General features: G+C 43.0%; 1 protein-coding gene and 1 pseudogene across 2 annotated transcripts; one reads left to right on the forward strand and one right to left on the reverse strand.

Annotated features, from left to right (window-relative positions):
- The first annotated feature begins 218 nt into the window (after positions 1–218).
- LOC133919374 (probable metal-nicotianamine transporter YSL14) lies at positions 219–4,582 on the forward strand. Of its 2 annotated transcripts, none has more exons than XM_062363749.1 (6): positions 219–802; positions 2,108–2,271; positions 2,364–2,461; positions 2,581–2,715; positions 2,976–3,165; positions 3,287–4,582. In XM_062363749.1, exons 1-6 carry the CDS (start codon positions 334–336, stop codon positions 4,385–4,387), a joined length of 2,157 nt encoding a protein of 718 aa, XP_062219733.1. In that variant the 5' UTR covers positions 219–333; the 3' UTR covers positions 4,388–4,582. The 2 variants fall into 2 exon arrangements, with proteins under 2 accessions (XP_062219733.1, XP_062219734.1); XM_062363750.1 differs by lacking the exon at positions 219–802 and adding an exon at positions 831–1,803.
- A 332-nt stretch (positions 4,583–4,914) lies between these two features.
- LOC133919375 (replication protein A 32 kDa subunit B-like) lies at positions 4,915–8,914 on the reverse strand (annotated as a pseudogene).
- Between the last annotated feature and the right edge of the window lie 17,921 nt (positions 8,915–26,835).

Genomic DNA, 26,835 nt, shown 5'->3' on the forward strand with positions numbered 1-26,835 from the left:
GGAGTAATTCTTTGCAAGTTGGCATCGAAGAGTGGTCAAAGTCAGAACACGCCCATACTACCCCACGGCTCCCCCGTTCAGGATCGATCTTGCGCTGTCCGATGGGATCGGACGGCCACCAGCGGCCCCTTCCTTGCTCAGGCGAGGCGATCCCACGGCACGGTACCCGCTGCTCCAATAAATACTGTATCGAATAGAAGTCCAGCGGAGCACAGCGCGTCACCCAGCTTTTCTTTTTTTCTTCCTGACTTTCTCCCAGTCCCTCCCTTCCACCACCACTCCGAGAGACAGGCGCCAGCCCAGAGCACGAGCACGAGCACCCCCACCCAACCAATGGCGGACACCGTCGCCGCGGCGGGAGGCGGCCGGGACGAGGACGTGTCGTATGCTTCCCCCGAGGGGGGCGCGCTCCGCCACCGCCACGCGGTCAAGGGCGCGGTCGACGAGGGGGAGGACCGGGGCGGTAGCGCTTGCGCGGGGGCCGACCCGGCCGAGGAGGCGTCGGTGGAGCGGGTGTTCGCGGACAAGGCGGTGCCGCTGTGGCGGGAGCAGCTAACGCTGCGGGCGTTCGTGGTGAGCGCGCTGCTCTCGGTCATGTTCAGCGTCATCGTCATGAAGCTCAACCTCACCACGGGGATCATCCCCTCGCTCAACGTCTCCGCGGGGCTGCTGGGTTTCTTCTTCGTCCGCATGTGGACCGCAGCCGTCGGGAGGATGGGGTTTCTCAAGCAGCCCTTCACGCGGCAGGAGAACACCGTCATACAGACCTGCGTCGTCTCCGCCTACGGCATCGCATTCAGCGGTAACTTTTAACCTCTCGAATCAAGCTTCGACCACTTCGTAATTAGCAATACCGTTGCCTGTTTGATTGGGATTGCTTTGAAGCGTGCGACGAACTTGCCACGATCGGGCTGCTGGAAACCTTTGTTGCGTAGATTTCGTCCTCACCTTCCGACCTTCGTATGAATCGTCGACGTGTTGTTTGAATATTTTGAAGCTGCTTTCGGCTTTGGTTCGTCTGTATCAGCTGCTTTCGGCTGTTGCGATTTTGTATGTGGAGAATGACGCAGAGGGAGACGGCGCGTGGGGGAGTCTCTGGGGGAGCATCGCGTTTTGCCGTAGTTGGTAGCCTGGAACATCAGGGAATCGATTGTTCTTTTGCCCCAAAGGAAATACGAACCAATCGCTTTCAATATCGTCTCAAAAAGTTGTTTTCGGTAAGAGGAACGATTGGTAAAGGACCGGACAACTAGAAATCTTTTTATTGGATTTGGACTTGTTTTTCAGTATGCTTAGGTGGACTGCACGGTGATTATGTGATCCCACAGAGTGCATGTTTGATATGATAGATTGATAGTCCTACCTTCCACGCACCTGATTGAATTGTGAAGTGCCCAGGACGAAACTGATGAATAATTTGTGGCTGGTTCATTTGGTGATGTGTAGAAAAGTCAACGACAGCTTTTAAAATGTTTGGCGCTGATAATTTGGTGAGCAACTTTGGGCAAGAAATTTCCATTAGTATTCAGGACAAGCTGAAATGGATGAGCTTCCTTGGGTTAATCCCTCACCTTCAAATAGATGCATGGTGCATGCTTTGCTTTCTTTTCCTGACACATTTTTGTGAAAGCATTGGTCGAACATAAACAACTACTAAGATCTGCAGGCTTATTTGAGAACCATATTAATCGGTACGATTGATGCTCACTCACATGTGACTGCCACTGCTTTTGCAGGCCTGGGAGCGCATGATGGTTTGGCCTACAATTTGAAAAGTTGCAAGGCCATGGTCCATATGCATAAGTTAGTCTAACTGGAATTAAGAAGTTACTCTTTTCAACAAGTTTAAATTTGTATTTGTTTTCTCTTGCAAAACTGCAAGTATGCAACAAAGCTTCCAGGGAAATTATGTATGTTTTGAAGTGTCCATAGTGTGAGGAAATCATTTAAGAAAGCATGAGATGAGTTGCTTGTTTGCTGCCTTATTTGTCCAAAGCAAATCATTTTTTATGATCTGCGTGCCTTATGGAACTGTATTAGCAAGGATGTTGGAATGAAACAAAAAATATATGAAAATTCACTTATACTTTTTATTTCATTTGATCAGGTGGGTTCGGCAGTTACCTATTTGGAATGAGTGAAACAATAGCTAGGCAAGCAACAGAGGCTAAAGATGCTAATAATATAAAGGATCCTCACCTTGGATGGATGATAGGGTTCCTCTTCCTTGTCAGTTTCATTGGGCTCTTTGCACTTGTGCCCCTAAGAAAAGTATGTCTCGACTTTTTTTTTCTCCACTATGTTCTTACTGAGTTACTGTATTAAAGCAACCTTTGTTCTCATGGGCTGAATTGTTGTTTCAGATTATGATTGTTGACTACAAACTGACCTATCCAAGTGGCACAGCCACTGCATATCTCATCAATGGTTTTCACACACCTGAGGGAGCCAAGCTTGCAAAGTATATCTATACAGTTCTGCTTTTGGCTACTTTTAGCTTTGCGAAAAGTATATCAACAGTTTTCACACACCTGTTTCATGTCGAGCAACTAAACTGACACTGATAATGCTATATTGCAGGAAGCAAGTAAAGACATTGGGCAAGTACTTCCTGTTTAGCTTTTTCTGGGGCCTTTTTCAGTGGTTTTACACCGCAGGGGATGACTGCGGATTCAAAAACTTCCCAACATTAGGCCTTGAAGCTTATTACAACAGGTCAGAACTGTGTCATTATCTTGGATATAACACCAATGCTGACTATAATATGTCCAATATCTGAAATAGCTTATAGTTAATCTATCTGGTAAAACCAAAACAGCTTGCAACCTCACCTGTGTCTTCTCTTGTTATGTTGCCAAACGAAAATGATGGTTATTTATGTCTAGCATCCAAAAATTTGCTTAACATTTCTATTTGGCTAACAGTTAATTCCGAGGTATTGGTCTTCATACTGAACTTGGCTTATCGTCTTTCAGGTTCTTCTTTGACTTCTCTCCTACATATGTTGGAGTTGGCATGATCTGCCCATACATTGTGAATATGTCTGTTCTGCTGGGCGGTATTCTCTCATGGGGTATAATGTGGCCTCTCATTGCCAAGAAGAAGGGGAGTTGGTACCCTGCTTCTCTCCCAGACTCAAGTCTGCATGGGCTGCAGGCTTACAGGGTAAACATTCATCCTACTTATGGCTGATTCTACTTTGCTAAAGCTATATCATTCACTGTCGTCTTAAACAAAAATCAGTTTTGCGAGCAAGAATTTGACTGCTAGTTCCTTAATACTGCAGGTTTTTATATCCATTGCTTTGATTCTTGGGGACGGTTTGTACAACTTCATTAAGGTGCTTATCCGCACAATCGCGGGCTTCATATCAATGGTTCAGCAAAATTCAAAAAGTATGCTTCCTGTTTCAGACAACCCCTCCACCACTGAAGCTGTATCCTTCGACGATGAACGTCGCACTGAGCTTTTCCTGAAAGATCAAATCCCTAATTCAGTTGCATATGGAGGCTATGTCGTAGTTGCCGCTATATCGATCGGCACCCTTCCTCAGATCTTCCCCCAGCTCAAGTGGTACTACATTTTGGTTGCCTATGTCGTAGCACCTGTGTTGGCCTTCTGCAATGCCTACGGAAGTGGCCTAACTGATTGGTCTCTTGCCTCCACCTACGGCAAGCTTGCTATCTTCGTCTTCGGTGCATGGGCTGGCCTTCCTCACGGCGGTGTGCTCGTAGGCCTTGCTGCATGTGGTGTCATGATGAGCATTGTGTCGACTGCTTCTGACCTGATGCAAGACTTCAAGACTGGATACCTGACTCTAGCATCACCGAGGTCTATGTTCGTCAGCCAGGTGATTGGCACTGGGATGGGCTGCGTCATCGCTCCCTGCGTCTTCTGGCTGTTCTACAAGGCTTTCAGCGACATCGGCGAGAGCGGCACCGAGTACCCGGCGCCTTACGCCATCGTGTACCGCAACATGGCCATCCTCGGCGTGGACGGCTTCTCGTCGCTGCCAGAGAACTGCCTCACCCTCTGCTACATCTTCTTCGCCGCGGCGATCGTCATCAACCTGGTAAGAGACCTGACGCCGCACAAGGTCTCGCGGTTCATCCCGCTTCCGATGGCGATGGCGATACCTTTCTACATCGGCTCGTACTTCGCGATCGACATGTTCCTGGGCAGTGTGATCCTCTTCGTGTGGGAGAGGTTGAACAAGGCCAAGGCAGACGCCTTTGGACCTGCCGTCGCGTCGGGGCTGATATGTGGGGATGGGATCTGGACCCTGCCCCAGTCTATTCTGGCACTTGCCAAGGTGAATCCCCCCATTTGCATGAAGTTTTTGTCGAGAGCGGCCAATGAAAAGGTGGACAGCATCCTCGCAGGCTAAGAGAGCATGGTGACTGGTGATCTTACAGGGAACTACGGCAAGTAGCACGGCTCATCCTGTAATTATTATCGCAAAATGTGTTCCCGGATCACTTGTTTTGTAGGAAACCCAGTAAATGTGTTTGCTGTTGGAAAGAAGCTTCCCCATGATGAATGTAGCTGCTCTGCATGCTATTCCTCAAAATGTGAAGAGAAAGCTTATTCATGTTCCCTCTTCTTTGAGTTCATTACTGGGCGTATTAGTATTTCACATTTTTTACTTAAGAGACTGAGAGGTCTGCCTCGTGGCTGGGCATCAGATTTCGAGATGACTTAAGCCTTCATATTTTTGCCATCCTCCTTTTAGAAGCAGCAGCAACTGAACTATTTTCCCGTCGCCATTCGGCTACCAAATATGATCGAGTTTGTCCTGGAGAAGATGCTTGTGTTTCTTCGTTGTCCTAATCTGCAGGTATGATGGACGGCGATTACACCGGCAAGCAGATTACTCCACGGGCAGCAGAACATAACACGGGTGAGTACACGGGGTTACTGGAAGGGTGCTGGAGTAGCAAACACAACAGATGTCCAGAGGGAGACCTAGCCTACTCATTAGGGAGCACTACTTTGCTACACAACTAAACCTAGCTGTTATGCTGATATTCCCTTATGATTATCTGCAAGATATACGAGGCGATCCGGCAGAGTGCTTGCATTTCTTGCTTGAAATAGCTCCACGGCTACGCGGAGGAGCCTGACGCCAGGACTTGAAGCATCATGAGCCATTCATGGCAAACTTGAAATGATAGTCATTGATTGTGTAATAGATATTGCCAATGTCAAAATGTCTTATGATTATCTGCAAGATATACAAGGCGATCCTGCAGAGTGCTAACATTTCATGCTTGAAATAGCTCCACGGCTAAGCGGAAGAGCCTGACGCCTGGACTTGGAGGATCATCAACATTCATGACAGATTTGAAATGATAGTCATCGATTGTGTTATAGATATTGCCAATGTCAACATGTTCTTGGATGATATTCCTATCAAAGAAGCTGGATCGTAACTCATGATAAAGAATAAAGACAAGATGTGTTTTTTTTTTTTTTTTTGAAAGGGACAAGATGTGTTTTGACATCGTTTAAAAAACTTTCATGCTTCTCTGCATTTTATAAAAGCTCGACTTTGCGTGTTCGCAAAAAATATTATCACAGGGTTATTCAGTAAAAAAGGCATCAGACAGTTCAATGGTAACATTTTGTTTGAAGCGTAGCAATAAGATTAAGGTAAGCTGAATATATTTCAGAGTGAGGATGAAGGGCGGGGAAATACCTGATCACTTCCTCTGGTAGTTTAAGACGTTCTTTGACATATTCCACAGTCAGTCCATGCTCCAGATCTCTGCAGATGCAGTCATCAGCCTATTTCTGAACAAGTTATAAACTTCGAATCACTTTTTACATACAGTAACAAACTTGTATTTGCAATTGGCATGACAGAAATAACTTCTAAGTCCCAGAGCATATTTGCCTTTTTCTTCTTTAGATCAGTGATATATATAAGCAGATAGAAGAAACATACAAAAGCTAATGCAGAACTAAATCTTTACAAGAATTATTTATAACCATAGAACACAAAATTGGTACCAGACAGTGTGCATTAAATTCAGATTCCACCAAAATGAAAACTCGACTTTCCCGAAGCAATGAATTAGTTCTCCTTACAATTCTTTTGGTGTTTCTAGGTTCAGCACCCAGAGCTAACCTAGAGTTTCTAGGTCAAAGTGTCAAACAGATAGTTACGGACACTCTTTACCCTGGACCTTTTAAAGCTCTGCAGGTCTGGCATTCTGTAGAAGTAGATCATCCAATGATTCTGTAGCTTTTTCCATATTCATGAGTGTTCAAGCATCTTAAATTAATAGCACACCAACAACATTAGTGGGCAAGAATCATCCAGGAGTAATTTACATGACAGCTGGGTCATGAAAAACACTCAAGATCACTAGCACATCAACAACATTGATGGGCAGAATCAGCTGCAATTAACTTACATGACTGCTGGGTCATGAAAAACGCTCATGACCAAGCTGGACAGATCGTTTCCAGCAGTATTTCCTGATGCCTGAGTAAATAAGGATGAAAAGCATTAGACAAAAACAGGTGGATATTTGTATAGTTGGGAGACAATTCTAAAAACTACCTGATTATTAGGGAGCCAAACTTGGTTAGCATGACTAGGGGTTGCTGTACTAGCATTTATTTGGGGCTGCAACCAAAACCAAGATAAAATAAATAAATAGCTGAAAGAACATAAAATCACCCACAAAACTAGATAGTGTAGATAGCAAGAAATCAAACCCCCAAAAATGCAGGCATTGGATCTTAGTACCCTTATATCATTGAAGTTTGTCACACGCTTGACAAGAAATCATAAACAGTAAGATTACAAGAAGATGTGTAGCTGAAACATCTCAAATGAGCCCAGAAAATATTTGTCTAGTCCAGATTAGCCTCCCTCCTATCATTAGTGGCCATGAGTTGTCCCAAGAATATCTTGCTACAGATTTTGCAGACATCATATGACAAAGAACTTCCAACCTGGCTTGTCTGAATAACAATGCTACATTACTTGTTCGTTAACCATAAGGATGTATCAGTAACCTTGTTGGCTAGTCACAAGCTTAGCAATCACAAAGTCTGTGCATGAGTACTACAATGTTTATGATTTACAGCATCAGCTTTTTGTTAGTCTACAAGTTCTCCACAGAAAAAGCCTAAACATCAAGACAATTAAACCACTAAAGCAAGATTAGATTAAAGTACAGTAGAACGATCCCATGAAACAGATCAAATATTCTCCATTACTAACAGACAGATATTGGAAGGGAGCATCTCAAGTTACTGTGCAAGGGAGATTGGAGAGCTCACCGCACAGAGTAAGCAACCACATGGCGTTTTCCTTGAAAACCTTTCAGACCACCATTGACAACGACATAGTTCCCATCCCTTGTAAAAAAAAAAAAACCCAAAGCAAAGCAAATTTATCAACTTTGGTGCATCGCAAGCTGAATTGCTGACATATCGCAGTTAATATGTATTCCTTACTTGACATCAGCCATTTCCTTAGTGTCAGAAGACTCGTTCAGTAAATCGATGAGACAATCCGAAAATCTGTTAAACATCAAAAGCAATATGCGGCATCCTCCCAGCGATTCACATCTATCCTGCCGGTACCATCATCAAGAGTGAACGCAACATCTGTGACCCATTCAACCTTATTCAACATGCGTCCAACAAGCCTAACCTGCAATTCATAGTAATTACAACAATTACGATGACTTTGGTAGGAGTATTTGCCAACCACTATAGAGAGCAAACTGCTCGATGCAAAACCGTCTGAAACCAGATGAACTAGATTCCACAAAAAAAGGAACAAAGAAAAGACACTGCAAGAATAAAAACAAAGGACATTCTAAAATATTGGAAAATAAATTGCCCAAGAGGGCAGCATTTGATTATGAACAAACTATACACTGATACACGTGTCCAAGGGACGAGTTTTAGGTATAAGGAGTCACTATTATTTTTTTTTACCAAGTAAAATCGTTCTACCAATGAATAACCTTCCACCCATCCAGAAAACGGAAGAACCCCAAAGCAGCATTCTTGCAAAGCCAATACACATATAAAGAGAAAAGGGGGAAATGTTACTTTACCCCCAAAATCTATTTCAATCGCTGCTCAAAGAAACGAATTTTACAAGCCTAAGCGCCACCCGAAGAGGAGAGATCGGTACCGTGGACACCTCGACGCCATTGACGGTGAAATTGGACTTGTCGTCACTGGCCTGGGCCGCGTTCATGATCTGCTTCACGGTGAGCGGGAGTAGGGTCTGCGCGCTCCGACCCTGCCCACCACATCGATCGAGAGCACCCACGAGGCGTCAGGGGCTGGAGGCCAAACCGAAGGAAGGAGGCAAAACAAACTGCAGATTAGGAAGGACCTTGGAGAGGCCGCCACCGCCGCCGCCGCTCTCCGGGACCGCCGTGGACTGCGAGGGCAGAACCCCCCGCCGCCGAAGAGGGAATTGTTCGCGGCGCCACTGCCGCCGCCTCCGCCGCCGTAGTGCTCGCCTCCGCCGTACATCGCTGGGCGCGGCCGGCGCCTAAAGCCCAACTAAACCCTAGCCTTGCCGAGGAAGGACGGGGGGAAGGGAACGGTGAGGGCGGGAGAAGGGTTGGGTTGGATGGCCTTTGGTTGTTTTGCTTCGGGGAGAAGAGAAGAGGATTGCGCTTGCGCGTCTGTTTGCGATGAATTTGATTTCATTTCACAAGTGCGCAGCGCTGCCGGGTTTCACCGCTTCCCAAGGGCGAAGCTTCGCCCAGCCAACCATGGGCGCAGGCAGGGCGGGCGGCGCACGGCGTCCCTCTCTGGACCGGACGTTGCTCTGCGCGACGCGCGCTGCTGCACGGTTCGGGGTGGCCGCACGTCCGCACTGGTGGCTGGCAACCGGCAACAACCAGCAACCGGGTTGGTACAGGGCCGCCCCGAGATTTCAGCGGCAAAAGACGAAACTAAAAGCAGAGCTGTATTTAACATAAATATTTATGTATTAATTATAAAAATAATATTTTGGTAGATTTAGACAATTTGCAATGCGTCTGTTACGGTAAGTTAGAACAAAATTATCGTAAATACTTGCGAGAATAAAATTATGAGAGATCAGAGTACACGTATGTATGCTAGCTAGACAGAGATACTCATATATCTATGTAGAACTTACTATGTGCAGCTCTAATTATTCATCGGTATATGCAGCGGGTAGTTTGTAGCTATAGTAACTTTGGAGCTATTTGCTCGCAGGTGCTAGCACTATAGTATAAACACTGGATCCATTGATCGTCGGAGCAAACAGGGATATTTTTATATTTCAAACGTACGATCTCAGTAAGGATCGGATCTATTTAAGGTGAAGTAGAGACTATAAAAGAGAAAAATCAGAGGGAAACTCATATAGTAATGGTTGACGTATGTTCTCGATCGAAGCTATGGACATACGGAACGTTTTGGAGTTGTGATCCACGGAACATAGGAAACTGAACTGTCTGAACAAAAGAAAACATGAAATAGGCAACACAACTAAATAGGTTAAACAGTTAGATCACTTGATTTTTTAGAACGAAGGAACCAGACCATTTATATTATACCATATAGACAGCTAAACTTAACTACTACTTTAAACATAATTTTATTTATTATCATACGAGCTATTATACATATATACTATACACAGCTACTATATGAGCCCCGCTTGACCCCCTCAGTCTGCTCTGGAAAAGTCGGGTTCCGGACGCTCAAAGGAGGCGCGTGGCATGGCCACCAATCGATCGGCTTATCTTGGTTGACTCGAACAATGTGATGCGAAGTGGTCGATACGCTGCGGCATCTCGTTCGTGTCCTTCCGTCACGCCACCAGGAATCTTTCGACGGTGTGTCGGTTCAGAGACCATTTGCGAACTGCGATCTGGTGACCTAGCTAACGATCAGCAAGCAATACCAATGCCCTTCCAAATGGTAATTACCTCGTATGAAGAAGCAAGCAGAGCTGCAACAGTGTCACTCCCGAATGGAATCTTTCTTGACTTTTTCTTTGAATTTCTTCAGACGTTAGACTGGTATGCGTGCAATCGCAATGCTAGTGCAGGTAGACTCACCATAGAAAGACCAAACCAGACTTGTGAATGGAGATATCTGCCTCATCCCGGCGATTTTGTTCTTTCCCATAAATAGAGACGACAGTACGACACTACTCTAGTAGGTGTATATATTAGTCCTTCCTGAATACTATACAGTATCATAAAACAAAAAGAAGAAGTATGAATAGGACGAAAATTTAGCGGTGTGTCAAGAAACAAGACAAGAGGGAGCGTATAAGGTCTATATTGTTTGACAACAATCACGAACTTCTTTTCACTAATGACCGAGGACTGAAGGAAGAGCCAAGTCGGGATCAAGGTTAAAAAACCGGCGGTAATCAAGCAAAAATCGCGATAATCGCCCATCTCGGTCCGGTTCGGTTTCAGAAACCGAACGGTAACCGAATTTGAATTCAAAAAATTCGAAAAAATAAAAAATAAAAAAATTCAAAACAAATCTTAAAAAAACTAGACACAGTTCTAAGACCTTCTGTGAAAAAAGTTTTTTAAAAATGATGTCGTTTGCATCATATTCTATAGGGAGGAAGTTTTAAAAAAATAAAAAAAATTGAAACGTGCGGCTCAGTTATTAACTCATGTTAAGGAAAAATTTAACATACAAACACATATTTTTCTTGTGTAAAACGTATCTTAAGAGGATCTTTAAAATTTATTTCACTTTATTTAGAGTTTTATTAATTTCTCTATGATTTTTACAAAGTTCACAAGCATAAAGTGAATATGTTAAGAAACAACACTGTAATTAACTTTTTTCATGTCTACTATTATTTTTCCTACGTAAATCATAGTATAAATAAACTAATAAAAGTGGTTTCACTAATTTTTGAGGTGTGATAGGTTAGTTATGAATTAATCTAGTTGCAACACATTTACACAATCCTGTATGTTACAATAACTAATTCATGAGTTTATGTATTTTTAAAAGATATAGGATCATGTAAGAAGACTAACAAAATTAGTTTCATGATTTTTGGATTAGCAAAGAGTAAACTATGCATTTAACTTGATTTAACAAATATAATTTCTCACAGAAAATTTTGAACTTTTTAATGAGTATAAATACTTTTATCATGTAGATCATGTTACAAGGAAACCAACAAAATTTGTTTCACTTGATTTGAAGCTCAGATGAATTAGTTATTGATTTTACAAGATTGAGATATTTTTGGGTTTTTTTAATTCATTGAAAATCGAGAAAACCGCTCGATAAATCGAGAAAACCGAGCGGTTACCGATAATATGAAAATTCGAGAAAACCGCTTGATAAATTGCAAAAACCGCTCGGTAACCGGTCCAAACCGATCAGTTACTGAGCGGCTAAAATCACGATTTTTCTCAAATTTCAAATTTTATCAAATAAATTTTGTCCGATTTTTTTTTTAATTTTCGACCGATTACCGCGGTAACCACGACTTTTTATTATCGCCGAAGCTCGATAGCCGAGCTTCGATTGGTAAGCTGAACCCTGGTCAGGATCTTTGAACCAATCCATCCAGAGCCCGAGAAAAGTCCTGTGTTGATGGTGAAAAACAGTAAGATACCTTTTTAGCTCCGTCTACTGTACAATGCATGTGATACTAACTGTTACTCGTCGCCATGCTACTTAATTTTCATTCCTTTCATTTATCTCCCTTTATATGAAGAACTAGTTCACAGATATTTTTATGTATAATCCTAGACCTAGAGTGATACATAATGACTAACGAACAACGCTAGTGCCCAGAGGTTACAACAAAGCTATATGACACACAACTCGGCCAAGAAAATGAGATCAATTCACCTCCAAAAGGCCTGAACCACCCAGTTTCCATGCGGCATTACAAATCGTCATCGCTCCATCTCATCTCAAGCTATCCTCCAGTTAACTTCAAGCGTGGAACAACATTCATTGCTTGCAATTCCTGAAAAAAGAACCACACAAAAGGACAAAATGAAATTATGTAAATGGTCTATGAACCATGAAACCCATAGTATAATGTTACTACAAATTTACAATACAACCCCAAAAAAGTGTGTATATAACACGGTTAATTAAGACCATGCAGATCAAACTCCTTATGTTAAGCATGTGTTTACTTTCCTAGACCTAGAAATAAGGTTTATAGAAACAGGATAACAAAATCGAGTGGTTACGTGGATGATGGTTAGCTTGGGTATAATATGGACTGCAATTTTCTACAGGCAGATTTATAAATATGGTTTTTCAGAAGCACCCCTTTATTACCCCAAAGTAATTGCCTGAAAATTAAACAAACAACTCAAATATAATTTTTAGTGATAAGCAACAAATATTACGCAAACACTTGAGCCTCAAGCCCTTAACTAGGTGAGCACTGTAAATCTCGCATAAGTAGAGAATGTTTTGGTAAAAAAAATCTCAGCAAAAACAATTAGGCTGCATGATTAAAGCAATTATTCACTTCCCCCTTCTGCAGTACCTGGAACAGAAGCTTGCAAGCATATGACAGCCTCATCTTGGCCATATTTTCCCCATTTTTGCACATCGAACAGTATGAAGTCTTCCGTTTACGATTGTAGTAGCCCGAAAAGCCACATTTTCTGCAAACCTGGAGAACATCACAGCCATAAACATGGTGGGGCCACCACGAATCCCCAAGAAAAAAAAATGAAGTGCTTCGTGTTGGCACTGATCAACACAACTAATTACATAAACAAAGAAATCAACCGTGCTGTGACCATGGCACTTAGGTTAAGTAAGCTCCTTTGCAACATTTGAATATTGATGGAATAACACCTATATAAATGTCAATTTTTTCAAGACAATAGGCTTCAATGATTGAAGCACACTTATTTTTTCGCAATTCCACAATTAAAGTATATATACGATACTATTAGCCTTAATGCCTCATATTCCAGCCTCTACCAAAAAGAAATTCACAAATTACTTCAAAGATTACCTGGACTTGATATGGATCACTGGATAGTAGTAGACATTCAAAGATTAGCATGCTAGCACCGTGCGCAATTAAACAATCACGCTCCATTTTACCAAGACGCAGGCCTATGAAAAAAAATATTAAAGGGAACAAGATATTAAATATATATATATATATATATATATATTATCGGTGATATGGGAATCGGGGTTCCCGAGTCCCGAGGCCAGGGCAGCACAGTGCCACATAGCATCATTTCTCGGGGACCATCTCTCCGAGGGCTCGAGAAAAGCCAGACTCGGGAGGGGGTGGTGGACTCTGCAAGGGCTCCATGGTGAGGTGTCAATCGGTGGGAAACCCGATGCTACATTTAAGGAGGAGCGTGGCCGGTCACATCCAACCACTTCTCCCAACGCCTGTCGTACTGAGTACGTCAGTCTCTGCCACTGCATGGCAGGAAGGCGTGGGGATAATTAATGCGACAGGTCCTATCGCACGTCACCCTACGGGGCCCATAAAGGAAGACGGCTTGAAGATATCGTCGATGGGCTCGAGGCGTATCGCCTGTCGCCCTGCCGCGTCAGACCGTGTCAGATCTGCTCTGACCAGACGGGCATGCAGGGATATTCAGTGGTTGGTCAGTGAGGCCCCCTGAACCTGCTAAAGTTGGTGTGTAATGACTGACGGGACCAACCGAAGGGCGCATTTTCAACCCCTGTAGCATCAAACTGTAGACACATAATGGTTGCTTTCTATTTATGGTTTATGGGAACGTGTGCCCCCGTCCTAGGCACGCCGAGCCTCCCCTAGTAGGATAAAAGGGGGAGCACTTCATAGAAAGGGAAGCTAGAAGCAAGGTTTTAGCAAGTTTAGGCTAAGTTAGAAGTTCAGCAAGTTCAGAGAGACCGGCACTTGAAGGCCGAAGCTCAAGACTTGATAGATAGCCCAAAAAACCTTGTAACACAGAGATCCAGCGAAATGCATTCCAAGAGCATTAATAGCACATCAGACACACAGGAGTAGGGTATTACGCTTCGTGCGGTCCGAACCTGTCTAAATCCCTTGTGCATTTACTCATACTAGCCGACGATCATTCGTCCCGCCTAGATCCTATACATTCGCATTAACTCCACGTGCGAGGTAGATCCAGAATCAGCCCCCGACCGAATCTCAAAGGGGTCCCTCAGGATCCCCGCTTGCGGTATTCATCCACCGACATACATATATATATATATATATATATATATATATATATATATATATATATATACATACTCTCTCTCCCGGGAGTATATACTCACTACTATGATATATCACATAAATGAACCGAATATACTCCTTTGTCACTATGAGTATACTTATATACTCATTCTAAGATACTCCAATGTGAACTATATAAAAAAATAGAAAAAAAGTCCATCAATTTTATTAAATTTTGATAACACCTTTGTATTCGTACATAAAATGTAACACACTCAATAAAATATGTGCAAACCACTAAAAAAATCATACATACCACTTAGATGATCTTATATACTCACATGCTCCGTGTACATACCATTTATCACATGAGATACTCCCTATATAATGAGGTACGTATATGAAAGTACATACTCCTAAAAATACCAAATATACTTCGTGTATATATATATACACGACGAGGCTATTCTGTGTCTATACACAGTTGCTATTTGCACTGCGCACATCCCCAGTTATAACCCGAAACACTGTGAGTTACAACTTATTATTCGCACTGCACACATCCCCCAGTTACAACTCGAAACACTGTGAGTTACAACTTGTTAGCTAGACCAGTTACAACTTCACATCCAGAAATACATAATTGCAACACAAGAAGCTAACACTGTGAGTTACAATTTGTTATTCATACTGCGCACATCTCCCAATTACAACTCGAAACACTGTGAGTTACAACTTGTTAGGTAGACCAGTTACAATTTCACATCCATAAATACATAATTGCAACACGAGAAGCTCACACTGTGAGTTACAACTTGTTATTCGTACTGCGCATATCCTCCAGTTACAACCCGAAACACTGTGAGTTACAACCAGAAACACTGTAAGTTACAACTTATAAGGTGTACGCAGACATAAACTACAGTGAGCATACTATAAAATATACATACAGTATATATATGCAAAACCTCCATCACGACTTCGCCCTTCAGTTGCAATACTCATGGTCCACTAGCTCGAGCATATATGCATCTTATCAAGAACATGGGGATTTCATATGTTAAGGAAAATATTTACAGACTTGAACAACAAATTCCAACTGAAATTCCGAGCAAGCCAAAAAGACTGATAGGCCCTACTAAGCACTAAAATCTTAAAAATAAAAAATTGCATCATGAAGAGTTAGGCACTAAGTTGGGGACACTGTTGCCAACAGGCTAAATTATCAACTATGAAATTAAGCTAAGTCTGCAAAAAAAAAGAAGGAGAGAGGGAACAATAAAAGCAACAATTCTCGCAATATTTGCAAATCGTACTATACCGTAGTATGGGTGTGCATGGGTGATTTTAGATGGGTTGGTATCATTTATTTATCTTTATATAGATTACTTTTGACGGGTTGGGTTGGGTAGATTACATGGGTTACCTGCATGGATAGGTAAGATGACAAGGTGAGGGATGGGCTCCTTGACTGCACGATGAGACGGTCCCGAAAAGCAGAATTTAGGTTACGGAAAATTTCGAGCGAGCATAGCTTAAAACGAAGATGAAAGATTTTGCTAAAAATCAGAGTAGAATTTGTTGATTCTCAGATACAAAGATATCAAATAGGATACATCAAACTAACAAGGTGCGCCTCGACGTCGCCCATCGTCGTCAACTTCACGTATCTACATTGTACGTATGGGTGAACCCAGCATGCCCCCAATAAGGGCCTAGGCCCCGCTCAAATTCTTACTTTTTCAATAGACTTTGTTATTTTTTTAAGTTGTAAAGATCTAATCACTGGTATGCTTAGCTCAATTTTTAAGTTAAATCAGCCCATGACTGTACACCGCCGGCCGGCAAAGATGTGTGTGCGTCAAGCAGCGCACCTCCTCGACGACAACTGCATCGACGATAGCTAGCTAGACGACTCCGGTGAACTGCACAGCTTCAGGAACCAGGTGGGCCATCCACGAGGCCTACTGCGGCGAGCACAACCCGCTGGAGAAGAATCGGACGTTCACATCAACACCGTCCTCGCCAACTCGCTCGTCCTTCTCACCTCCGCCCGAGGCCCCGAGCGCGCGCCGCCTGTTCGACGAGATGCCTGCCAGCACGACCATGCCGTCCTTCATCTTGCGCTCTCCCTCGGGCGAGGATGCGTGGCGCTTTGGACTTTGTGCAACACGAAGTCGCGGAGGGTTGCACGCCGGACCGGTCACAGTCTCGACCGTCCTTCCCTTTCCCGCGTCCGTGCGCTGGACAGGGAGCTGCCAACGGTGGCGCTAGACGAGGAAAAAAGAAGCGAGTGGATCGACGACAGAACAACGAGGAGATCCATCTGAACCCAACCCATGCATCTATTCGTTTCACGGTTCGGGTGAGGCTGGAACGGGTGGGTTGCTCAACCCGTGGACACTCCTATTTCGTAGTGAATAAACTTAATTTCGATGAATACAGGGACTTCAAGTTAAAAGAAGATTACAGCTCCATAACTACCCGTCAGCAAATATGGTTTGAGAAAAACTTGTTTATCATAAAATAAAAGTTTTTTCCAGAAAAAAATGTGCATGTCACTTTTGTAATGATGATGCGACTGCATGTCACCTTCTATGACTACAAGAAAATGAAATAACACCAGCAAATTAAAAAAAGAAAAAACTGGATGCGAGTCTTTCTTAAATGTCTTCTTTCTGATAATATTACAAACGCATTCTGATACAACACGAAACTATTGCTCCTACTATTGATTGGTGCTACCTTAACATATTAGACACCATGACTATCAATATATAGTATTTCAAATGACTGGTCACGACTTAAGATTGTAGGTATACGTAGACAAGCAACCAATAAAAAGAATCATGTCAATTTTTCCCATATCTATATTGCTGATAACGCATAGTATAGTGACTTCATATATATATATATATATATATATATATATATATATATATATATATATATATATCATAATTTAGGATATTTTCACTTATATAGTGGAGCACTGTATTGCTGCCTCAACCAAAGCCAATGGCAGCATAGCTCACGGCCTCATCCTATCCGCTCCCTTCTGTCCCACACTCTCTTTTGTTTCCGCAGCAAGGCAAGGGATAGAAGGGGAAACATCTATGCTAGCGCAAAGCCCCACCTCAAGCCCCTGCAGGCCGGTGTCAAGCTCCACCTCCTCTTCTTCTCCTTCCCTTGTCTCCATGTCCCCACCCCCCACACGTCGCCGCCGGGGAGTCACTCATTGAGGAGCTCGATGACTGCCACAATCCCTCCCCGACGCGGATTTGCCGCCACCGCCAGATCTGCCAGTCACTACCACCGGATTTGGATAGGAGACGACGATCCAAGTGGAGGTGGGTGGAGGGAAACCGACCTAGCGGTGCTGATCACCGTCTATTGTGCCTGCCATGACTTGTTTGTGAAGATGTATATGTGGTGAAGGAGAAATTTCCTCGATCGGTTACTTGGGAGACACACAACGTTTGCAAGGACGGGAGGTGTTCCACCTACAGAGGCTTGACGAAGGGGAATATGGGAGATTGGAGAAGGCGTATTCATCGAAGATGTCACCGAAGTGCAGAAATCCTTTTTCACGCGTGCACGCGCGTTGCTCTGCTCATGCCGCCTCCATGATAGGCCCACTTTTTACTTTTGGAATTTTTTTTCCAAAAACTTTTCCTTAAAACTTTTCTCGTTAACTTTTTTTAAAAACTTATTCGAAAGATTTATTTAGAAAACTTATCTTGGCAACTTATCTCGATAATTTTTTTAAAAAACTTTTAAAAAATAAAGGTTACGGAAGAAAAAACTTTTCAAAAATAGAAAGTTGTGAGTTATGGTACCGACGCGTATGCGCCAAATAGCACGGTCGCACCGAAGTGCCAACACTTAGTAGGCTTAGCCACTTTGAATCGGAGTTGGTCCGAGCTGTAGTGAGTTTATTTGCTAGTGTGTGCGGAGAGGGGAGGGTGTTAAGGGCATGAGGGCAGTGTCTCTAGTTTCGGGGCTTATAACCGGATCATGTTTTTTTTAAAGGACGGCAAGAGAGATATCAAAATATATTATAGGAGAGGGGAAAAAAGATAAGAAGTTTGACTCGTCCATACAAAGGAGCACGCCAACCAAAACTAAAATGATAGGAGCTCCGAACACTACTGAAAAGCTAAAACCTTCAAGAACAGAGAAAAAAAACTAGAAAATATCTACACCGTAAGCAAAAGCCGTGTCTCCCTCCACAATCTATCGGGCACCCAAAAAAAACTAAACCGGCTAAGATAAAAGCCACATCCGGTTCTTTTAATCAATATCCTCTTTTATTTTCCTTGCAATTGTGCCTTTGTCCTTGAAAAACTCACGATTTGTCTCTTTACAAATATTCTACCAAAAATAGATAACCACTCTATTAAAATCTTTATGATCTTCCTTATTAATTTTGCATTTTGCTTTTTGTCGTCACAGTGGCTTAAGTAATAAGTAATGAAAGAAAAGACAGAAAACAAGTCCCAACTACTCCGTCAGTCGTCTTGCTCACGTCTCTTCCAAAGTTCCACCATCACATCTGAGTGTTGCTCACATTGATCTCCACCGGCGGCCAAGGGTTGTGACAAACACGTAAAATTTGGGTGGCCAGCCTGGGATTCCCAGTCCGCATAGCCTTTGTTGGGCCGGCCGGGCTAGGTAAAGGTCGACCTTTTCATGGTCTCATTGGCCCGAAAAATGAGAGGAAATAATCAAGCTTTCGGCTTTTGGGTTTTTATGCTAAAGCTTAAAGCTAAACGAAAGTAGTACATGGAGAGACAAAGACAAGCATTTGGATGGTCTTAAAGCAAGTCTGGATATACGCTGGTAGGCCAAAGGATCAAGCATCCATGAGCACGAGGAAGAGGTCGTCAAGCTCCCAGGAGCTAGGCGGCGGCATGACCAGTGGCGGATCCAGCCCTAGGGTAATTAGGGCTAGGTCCATAAACCCATGCAAATTTCAGTAAAATAATTAAATAATAAAATACATGGATTTACTCTAGAACACACAAATCCTGCTCAGGCGCATGATTTAATTCTAGCTCTGCCTCTTGGCGTGGCAGCGAACCACTGGATGATGATGCGTTGCAGCAGTAGTACGCGAGCAATCTGCAGACTGCATAGTGGCCGGCGTTGCACCCGTTGTTGATGGGGACGTCCTATTATTCATCAGGCGCCTGATTTTGCCTTTTTACAGTCGATGATGTGTATCGTCTGATCTCCGTTCATTGCACCTCGCACTTTCTTCTTCCCCTAGCCAATGTCATCTTCCTCACATTGTTCTTCATCCAGCGCTCCTCCTCATTTGCTCCCCTGCAAGCCCTCCTCCACCGTCCCCGCGATGCCCTCACCGTCGAATGCGCATTTGATGCCAACTGCCGCGCTAGCCCGGTGGTGTTAGGCTGTCGATTTTGCTCTCCCGCCATGACCGACCTTATCCACTGGCCGTCCTCTGCCACACTGGTCGAGGTCGGCGGCGTCTCCGCCTCCTCGCCATCCTGCCCACTAACCACCCCAACTGCCAGCCGGTCTGCCTCATCCCCGAACAATAATAAACTGCGTTGACTGTAATCTTCAGCTATTTCCATCGCATGAGTTGTAGAAAATGTCGTCTTTGTGTCGATGACTTGCGCAATGGACATGTTCCATCCCGAGGTTTAGGACAAACAGTGGACTAGTGTTCTGCCTGGCATCCGCTTACTAGTAATCCCGTTTACTAATTCTATACGTGGGTTTTTCCATATGAGTCGCCACTCGCCAAACACATACAAAATTGTTTAGATTAAATTGTAAAACTAAGATGATCTAATTTATAATTATTAGAACCTGTAAGACTTTGTTTAACACTATATGATCAGTTTAATCGCCCGACATACAAATTGCTCCAGTACACAAAGTCAAGTAGTAACTACACAAACATTATTTTCCATTACCTAAAACAGTTGTATAATTAAATAGCCATACGTTGGGAGAGGGGTTGGATTGTTGAAATTGAATGCTAGTTCTTTAGTGATTGATATATTAAGACAATTAAAATACTGAGTAAGTTAGGGGACGAAGGAAAGGATAACGTTAGATCGAACAAGCAGACAGACAAGATCGATTTTGTTCATCAAGGCGTAAAAGGAGCACAGTCATACATTTTACATTAGTATATATAGAGATTGTCAAAAACGAAAGTGCAGACTCAGCCACACCCTAATTTGTCTTAACTCTGTTATCGGGTTGCTGTGGCGGAGCCAGAAAATTTTGGTAGCCTAAACAATCTTTACACTATAGTCATAGTATCACTCAGAACATTAAGAACTGCAATAATTTATTACTAAAAATATGCTCTAATTTATACCAGAGAGAAAGCAGTAGAACAAAGTTAAACCCAGAGAGAGACCTTAGGTTTGATTTGTTCAAAGGACGTGATTATTTATTTCCTATCCCCTGGCCATTTTCCATTGTACTGCTCTATGACCAGAAAACCTCATCCAGGCATCGTTTCTGATGGGCTAACCTTTGGTCATCGATTGGCAATCAGTTAATTGTGTAAACAGGGCTTGCGGCTAGCTCAAGCCATAGCACATCACTTGGCCTAATAAATACTAATTATCCTAATCAGCCAGTCCTTAGTCTAGTTCTACTAATCTAGCTCTGCACGCAGTCGGTGTTTGCAAATTCATATGATCAACAAGCACCATCCTACTAGAGATACCTCTCAAACATGCATGAGACGATGAGCTTGACAGTGGTGTTACTGTTATAAGGAGATCCGACAATGGATCTGGAAAAATACCACAGAGGAGATAGAAAGCGGGTATAAAGAAATTATCAATGATCGACGAACCGTCGATTTACGAATTTGTTGGATATATAGTGATGTTTCGAGTAGATAAATTAAATGAATACACAGAGAGGTTTTTAGATAAGTTCGCGCCTCACTTATGATAATAGTCATGCATCATATTTATCTTATATTGATCTCTGAGATTATTAAAAGGGTTGTATGGCTAGCTTGGATAGATCTAAACAGGTCAAGCGGTTTCTTGCGACTTGTAGAGACTTGTCCTCCGTATGGTCCCTAGGCTCCGTATATATTGGTGCGTCGTACGTCCTCTATAGTCTTCCTTTTTATTCTTAAAGATAAACTTCTCTGCTTACTAGATATCCTGGGTGTCTACGAGTAATTTTCATTTATCTAGGAATCCCCTCACTGAAGATAGAGATATGCTTCGAGAATTACAAGAAATCCTGGGGTATCTAGGTATGGTAATTACCCACTAATTATCGTCAAGCCCCCACTAGTACGTGAATAAGGTTTCGATGGGTCGAGTACTTGGTCAACAAAGATGAACATTTTGTCTGACTGCATCATCGAGTAAGACTCTGGTTCTCAATTAGGATGATGCATCTAATCGGGTTCTTCGGGGTTCTCAGGTTATCTATTTGGGGTTCCGAACACCTTCGAGTTCTCAAGCAAGTCCTTGAGAAAGTGTTCCATTTGAGTAGGATTTCCGATTCGACCAAAAAATATCATCCTATCCTTGCGAAATGGTGGGGAAGACAAGATTTGTCATTAGCTGGGTTTTGAAGTTGAACCGTCGCAGCAGAAGTTTCTGTGTGGTGGTGAAAGAATATTTCCTCCTTTTCTGGCAGAAGATCAAGATGACGTTTGGAAACTGAGCGCTTATGTCGGTGTAGTGCGCCAACTCTCCTAATATTTCGTACCAATAGCCCCCGCATGTGCCGGAAGAGATCCCGAATAGAAAATGTGATGGGGCCCTGGCACAAAAGATCGTAGCTCTGAGTAGCACTCAGAACCGCTGCGGAGGCTAGTCGAAGAATCGTCGAGTCCACTTAGGATTTCTTCTGTATCGTGTGGTTGGAAAGAGACACTTATTCTTTTGTTAGCAACAAACAAAAAATAATGTAAAAGAAAACTATGGGACTTCTTGGGTACTTGATATCGAGGAGATACCGATAACCTAACATGCTTAGTGCTACTCACTTACTTCTCCAACTAGGGTAGGATGACTTCGTTACTAATTGAGGAGCTTAATCAAGTCAGCCCTATGTCCAATGTGAGTGGGAGGCACTGTAACCCCTGGGCACTCAAGAACATGATAGGGAACCTTTGTCACATCCTGCGAGGCCGTAACTTAGAACATTGTCTCCATGCGGAGGAAGTCACTTTGGTGCACACACAATATGTTGTCGTTAGATCTCGGTATATAGTATTCATCCAGCTCTGACTGATTATCTTGGAAGAAAACTCAGATAGACAGTCAAAGATAATATGATAAAAATTGTCGACTGACCATTATGAATTAGTCTATTGGGGTAAGAGAAAAGAATTGAATGCTCATACTTCCACTTTTGTCGTAGAAACTCTTGTTTCCTAAAGTTGACTCTCGTGTGACCTTGTCTGAGCTTATCCGGGTGCGCGCGATAGGTATTGGTACCCGGATTGTGGTTAGGCGGTGTACCTATCTTTTGGGTGCCAAATATTGAGTTTAGGGAAGACAAAAAATAACACAAAACGAGATTCAAGCGACCTTACAGGAAATATGAACATTTACTAGTGTAAACTTACTCTTAGTACTTACACATAAAACTTTTAGAGTAGATCGATGTTCCAAGAATTATTGAAGACCCATCCATCCTCCATCGCTAAGAGACCCATGATGAGTAGACTCGACCACCGTGTAGAGACCCTTCCATCTTAGGGATAGCTTGTCCCTATTACATTGGCTTTGAATAGGTCGTATAATTTGGTTCCCAGTTTAGAGGGTCCATTGTTGGACGTCTTGGTTGTAGTAGCTCCAGAAGAATTTTGATATTTGGTTGATTGTATCATCACTTAAGTCCTTTCTTGGTAGAGATACCAAAGGATATGAAGAGGAACTTGAAGCCTCCAGGCGCTATCGGAAAAGGGTCCCAGAATATTTAGAACCCCAAGTCACGAAAAGCCACGACAAGGGGATTGTCTGCAGAAATTGAGTGGGTTGATGGGCGTGTATGCTATAAAACTATCACTTGATGAATCCTTTTACCATCTTGCTTGCATCATAGAGAATCGTAGGTCAGCAGAAACCTTGTCTCGAAGTCTTTTCAACTAGGGTTCAGAAGGAAGCCCGAGTTTCACACACCCCTCCATGGATTTTCTTGAGCAGTTCGCTACTATGCTTCTGAGAGATGTTGTAGCGAACATGGCCCCATTAAGCTATAATTGTGATTTTGGTGATTAATGACAACATAGTCAATGAGACTAACATGTTTGTCAACAATATATGTTAATAGGTCTCTTGGATGTAATACATGAAGAAATCACCGTAGCCGAGACAAAGTTGGACTGAATTGGAGAAGTCACAGGAAGATTTACCTCACCGAATGGTCTGGTGCTTTGGGTATTGAACTCACTAGAGCTTTGATTGCTTATCAAGGCAGAAAGAGGATAAGTCACCGGATGAATTCTTGGGTGACATGTGGCCAAAATTGTTAGAAGTGTTACACCGGATGGTCCGGTACTCTGGGTTTTGAACTCACCAGAGCATATTTAACAAAGGGGAGAGAGGCCTAAAAACCTCACCGGAAGGTTCGGTGATCAAAGAAGACACACACCATAGTATTTTGTCCAGAGAAGGTTGCAGCCATTGAAGTTGAAGATCAAAGTACCAGATGATCCGATGATCAATATATTGCACACATCGGATAATGAACAGTGCAAAGAGGCAAAATGAAGTTCAACGCAATAGATGGTCCGGTGATGAAAGTTGTGCATACCGGAGCATTATTTCCAGAGAGGATTGCATTGGCTTGGTTGGTTGAAGTCAACTTACCAGATAGTCCGATGATGAAGTGATGTGCACCGGATGTATACACCGGAGCAATTTACACAGACAAGAAAGAAGGCTCAGATGGCTCAGGATAACTCATCAGATAGTCTGGTGATGGATATGGAGTATACAGAGGCTTGAGTGAGGTTCCAACGACTAGTTTGTGAGAGTGTACTCACCGGATGATCCGATGTTAGTACTAGTGTTCTCACCGTATCATCAGGTGTTAACAACTTTTCTGAGTCGTTAGGTTAACGGCTAGTGCGCAGGTTTGAGGCTATAAATACCCCTCCACTCAGTCATTTGAAGCTATGGCGTGCTGCTGGAGTACAGAGAAGTTCATGTACATCTGAGAAGACATACAAGCCACCAAAGTTCTTTAAGTGATTATCCAAGGCGATTAAGCACAAGATTAGATATTATTTAGTGCTTATAGGCATCAAGAGAGTGTTGCTAGGTAATTGCTGCCTAGAGAGTGAATCAAGAAGTGATCCAACCATATTCCAAGTGGTACACAAGCACTTTGGAGTCTTGGTGACTCACCGGCAAGCTTGTTGACCATTTGACTTACTGTGGAGCGGCGATAAGGTGATTGTGCGGGACACGGAGACCCTTGCCTTGGTGGCTCAAATTTTGAAGTGATCACGGTGGTAAGGAACTGAAAGAGAGATTAGTGGTGACACCATGCCTTGGTGGCTTGGTGGCTCATCCAGGTGGAGGCCTTGTAATTATGACTTGGTGGCTCAAGAGCCGTGATTGGGTGCTGACCGGGAGCATATCCTTTGTGGAGCTTCAATTTGGATTAGAGGTGGCATTCATACTATCGATACTTTGGGAAAAAAATCCTTGTGCCGAGTTTGCTCTCTCTACCTTATTTACGTTTTTGCATCTACATTCTTACAATTTACCTTCTTAGATAGGTTGCAAGTGCTTTGATCGGTAGAGTAGATACACTAGATAAACCTAGAGCACATTTAGATAGAAATTGATATATGTTTATCTTGTGTTATTTTTAGAGCCAAAATAGTTTCAAGTGTTATAATTCACCCTCCTCTTAGGACGTCACCGATCCCTTCGGAGGCACCTCATGAGCACTCCATGGATGCCTCTGCGATAGATGACACCATCCACATGGGTATACATCCTAGATCGATAGGAAATCTACTTAAATAGTGCATCATCTTCAAGCACAACTCGATTTTAAAGGTACTTGTGGATATGATCAATCCATGAAACTTTGCTTCCGACCTGAGCCACGAGTTCCTCTGCGACTCCTTTTAGGGCGTCGATCTCTGGTGAGCCTCTGAGCTGGTTATAGGTCCCGTAGACCACCACTTCTTTGATTGTGTTATCTAACGATTTCACAGACGGCTTTGAGTGTTTCTTTATGAAAATTTCAGTTTGTCCTGAAGATCATGAGGATGCTAGGTGGGCAAGGCTATCGGTGAGACAATTATCCTTCCTTAGGATATATTTGATCTTGAGTCCGATGAATTTATTTTCTAGCTTCCTCACCTCCGTGAGGTAGTTCATCATAGTCTTATCCAAGGTTTGATACTCCTTGCTAACTTGCTCCACCACCAACTGTGAATTCCTTTTCACGAGAAGGTAACAGATACCAAGGGCAGAAGCTACTCGGAGACCGACGAGTAGACCCTCATATTTGGCTACATAGTTTGTGACTGGAAAGTCAATCTGCAAAGCATATTTCAGGCTTCCTCCTGTGGGAGAGGTGAGTATAATTCCAGTCCCTGAGACTTGGAGTGGGGTCCCACGAATTTGCAGGATCATCATCATGAGTGGACGGACCGGGGCTCCTGCCTTCAATGGTGAAGACGTCTCGGGTTAATCTTCAGTGGAGGAGTCTAGATCCATCATGAATTTATCATCGGAGGAAATCTCCAGGTAGGTACTTCGACAATGCATGTTGTCGGAAGCCGCGGGGGAGGATCCCGACTTGCGACGAATGTTGTTTGTGCGATCATCTAGGTTACCGAGGGATTTAAACTCGATGTCATAATCCTTGGCGCACTGATCCATAAAGTAACTTACCTTGTTGCTGGAGTCATTGCTAGTAAGGTCTTCATTGAGGTCCACCGGTCGATCGTTGCCACGTCGTTGGTCGAGGGGTTGAAGTTATCGTAGAACCATTCGTCCGACAAGTCAGTCCTTGGTATAGGCTTGGGTGATGTCGACAGAATGTCGTGTGTAGGTGTTTCAATGCATATTACCATGATCCCCACGGACGACGTCAGCTATCGACGATTGGTACTCTGTCGATCTTATGAATTTGTATAATAGATGGGAGATTCTTCGAGTAGACGAATCAAAGGAACACACAAATGGATTTTTAGATAGGTTCGGACCTCCCTTAGAATAATAACGTCATGTTATATTTGTTTTGTATTGATCTCTAAGGCTGTTCAGGGGGTGTGGCTTGCCTAGATAGATCTAATCTAGTCGAGCGGCTTATTGTGGCTTGTAGAGACTTGTCCTCCGTAGGATCCCTAGGCTCCGTATATATAGGGTGTGTCGTACGTTCTTCGGAATCTTCCTTTCTATTCTTGGAAATAAACTTTTCTGCTTACGAGATATTTTGGGTGGCTACGGACAATTTTCATTCATTTAGAGATCTCATTCTCAGAGATAGAGATATGACCCGAGAATTACGAGAAACTCTGAAATATCCGATACGGTAATTACCCACTAATCATCATCAGAAGTCAAACCTTCATCATGTTTAAACAACGAGGCTGCGGCATCTTCTTTTTCATTGGACTCATCTTCTTATTTTCTTACACAATGAAGTCCAAA

Source organism: Phragmites australis, chromosome 5 (assembly GCF_958298935.1).
Source record: "Phragmites australis chromosome 5, lpPhrAust1.1, whole genome shotgun sequence".
In the NCBI taxonomy this organism is placed as follows: Eukaryota; Viridiplantae; Streptophyta; class Magnoliopsida; order Poales; family Poaceae; genus Phragmites; species Phragmites australis.

Coding starts and splice junctions, on each gene's coding strand:
- LOC133919374 (XM_062363749.1), top strand. CDS start 334: ATGGCGGACACCGTCGCCGCGGCGGGAGGCGGCCGGGACGAGGACGTG. Junction 803..2,107: donor CTACGGCATCGCATTCAGCG/GTAACTTTTAAC, acceptor TCATTTGATCAG/GTGGGTTCGGCAGTTACCTA. Junction 2,462..2,580: donor GAGGGAGCCAAGCTTGCAAA/GTATATCTATAC, acceptor GCTATATTGCAG/GAAGCAAGTAAAGACATTGG.